Source organism: Rhagoletis pomonella, unplaced genomic scaffold (genome assembly GCF_013731165.1).
Source record: "Rhagoletis pomonella isolate Grant_MI unplaced genomic scaffold, Rhpom_1.0 Rhpom_scaffold_25336, whole genome shotgun sequence".
NCBI classification, from domain to species: domain Eukaryota; kingdom Metazoa; phylum Arthropoda; class Insecta; order Diptera; family Tephritidae; genus Rhagoletis; species Rhagoletis pomonella.
In genome coordinates this window covers 1-1,607 of record NW_023483804.1, presented here as the reverse complement: position 1 = coordinate 1,607, position 1,607 = coordinate 1, and the positions used below count along the sequence as shown (strand labels likewise).

The window sequence follows — 1,607 nt, the reverse complement described above, 5'->3', positions numbered from 1 at the left end:
ATTGAATAAAAATAAAAGTATATGAGTAAAAAATGGCATCTGCAGTTGTAGCGTTCATGTTGATGGAAGAAGGAAGTTGCGAGAAGGTCAAAAGGAAAATTTTGAGGGATTGCAGCAACCCGCTTGAGCTGCCGGAGACAGCGTAAGTAGATTTATTGCAAGGTGCGCTTGTAAATACTTATAGGATATTTGCAGGTTCATAGCGTGTTATAGGCTAAATAAAGAGGCTTTCCAAATGGTGCTTGACACTATTGGCGGACACTTGACACGATCTCAAGTTCCACCAGTACTGCAGCTAGCAGCTACGTTGCGATTTTTAGCTGAAGGATCTTATCAAAAATCAGTTGGAAACGATTCCAGCATTGGTGTAGCTAGGAGCACGGTGTCAACGATTTTGGGTGATGTGCTTACGATTATGAATCAGTTGCTTTGTCCAGAGTGGATAAAACTAGAAATGGACTTCAACGAAAAACGCAGATCGAGAGGCTATTTTTATACGAAGTGCAAAATTCCCTCGATAATTGGCTGTATCGACGGGACACACATTAAAATCATCAAGCCGAGTACTGATGAACATTTATTTTATAATCGAAAGGGATATTTCAGTTTGAATGCCATGATTGTAAGTACACGTGAAAACTGATTTACTTATAAACATTCATTTGTGTGTTTACGTTTAGATTTGTGATGGTGACATGAAAATTCGAGCAGTCGATGCACGGTATCCCGGCTCTAGCCATGACTCATTCGTATGGAATATTAGCAGAGCCAGGAATTATTTCGTTCAGATGTATGAGTCAGGGGACCGGACATCTAAGTTACTGGGAGATTGTGGTTATGGCATAGAACCTTTTTTATTGACACCCTATAGAGATCCACACTACAATTCCCAGGAATATAAATTTAATTTGGCCCATACATCGGGTCGAAATATTGTGGAGCGAACAATAGGAGTTTTTAAAGGGAGATTTCGCTGTTTATTAAGTACGTTACACTACCGTCCAGAAAAAGTAGTGAAAATTGTAAATGTCTGCGCTGCGCTGCATAACATCTGCAGAAACTACAAAATAGAGCATAATGAAGACGATCAACCAGCACCATCCAATGATATTGAAGGGAATATAGAATCTCCACAAAACACGACACTGCAAAGTGAAGGCAGAAGGATCAGGGATGAAATAGCAAACACTTTATAACAAAGAAGATATGGTGTTTCAGTATTGCAACGATAATTCATATTTATTTGTCACAACACATACATATATATATTTATATACACTTATAAAAGAAATTAAAAAGATATATATTCATGAAAACAAAAAAAAAATTCATTAAAAAACTATATAAGAAAATAAGGTAAAATTTCAGTCATTTCTTTACTAATCCTAATGTACATATCCAGGTACTATATTAATTACACTTCCTTGCAGAAAATGCTTTTCTGGTTTGACCATAAAAATTCACTTGTTCACTTTTTATTCTTCTCAAAATCAAAATTCTGTAGGTCGAGATCAAGTTGTTGCTTTTTTATTTCATTTTTTTTCTTGTAATGCCCTCAAGACTTTTGAATTGATACGGACATATTCATTTTTAAGCTCGGAAACTGC

General features: G+C 36.1%; 2 protein-coding genes across 2 annotated transcripts; both read left to right on the top strand.

The window, feature by feature from the left end:
• The first annotated feature begins 21 nt into the window (after positions 1–21).
• LOC118732703 lies at positions 22–549 on the top strand. Its single transcript, XM_036461821.1, has 3 exons — positions 22–142; positions 196–403; positions 478–549. Exons 1-3 carry the CDS (start codon positions 33–35, stop codon positions 547–549), a joined length of 390 nt encoding a protein of 129 aa, XP_036317714.1. The 5' UTR covers positions 22–32.
• LOC118732702 (putative nuclease HARBI1) lies at positions 466–1,304 on the top strand. The gene is made up of 2 exons (XM_036461820.1): positions 466–622; positions 681–1,304. Exons 1-2 carry the CDS (start codon positions 617–619, stop codon positions 1,194–1,196), a joined length of 522 nt encoding a protein of 173 aa, XP_036317713.1. The 5' UTR covers positions 466–616; the 3' UTR covers positions 1,197–1,304.
• Positions 1,305–1,607: the final 303 nt, after the last annotated feature.

What these genes read in the sequence shown, in the direction of transcription:
- LOC118732703 (XM_036461821.1), top strand. Translation starts at nt 33, where the DNA reads ATGGCATCTGCAGTTGTAGCGTTCATGTTGATGGAAGAAGGAAGTTGC. An exon ending in CTTGAGCTGCCGGAGACAGC is followed by an intron (nt 143 to 195) that starts GTAAGTAGATTT and finishes GGATATTTGCAG; the next exon opens with GTTCATAGCGTGTTATAGGC. An exon ending in TGTCAACGATTTTGGGTGAT is followed by an intron (nt 404 to 477) that starts GTGCTTACGATT and finishes CGAAAAACGCAG; the next exon opens with ATCGAGAGGCTATTTTTATA.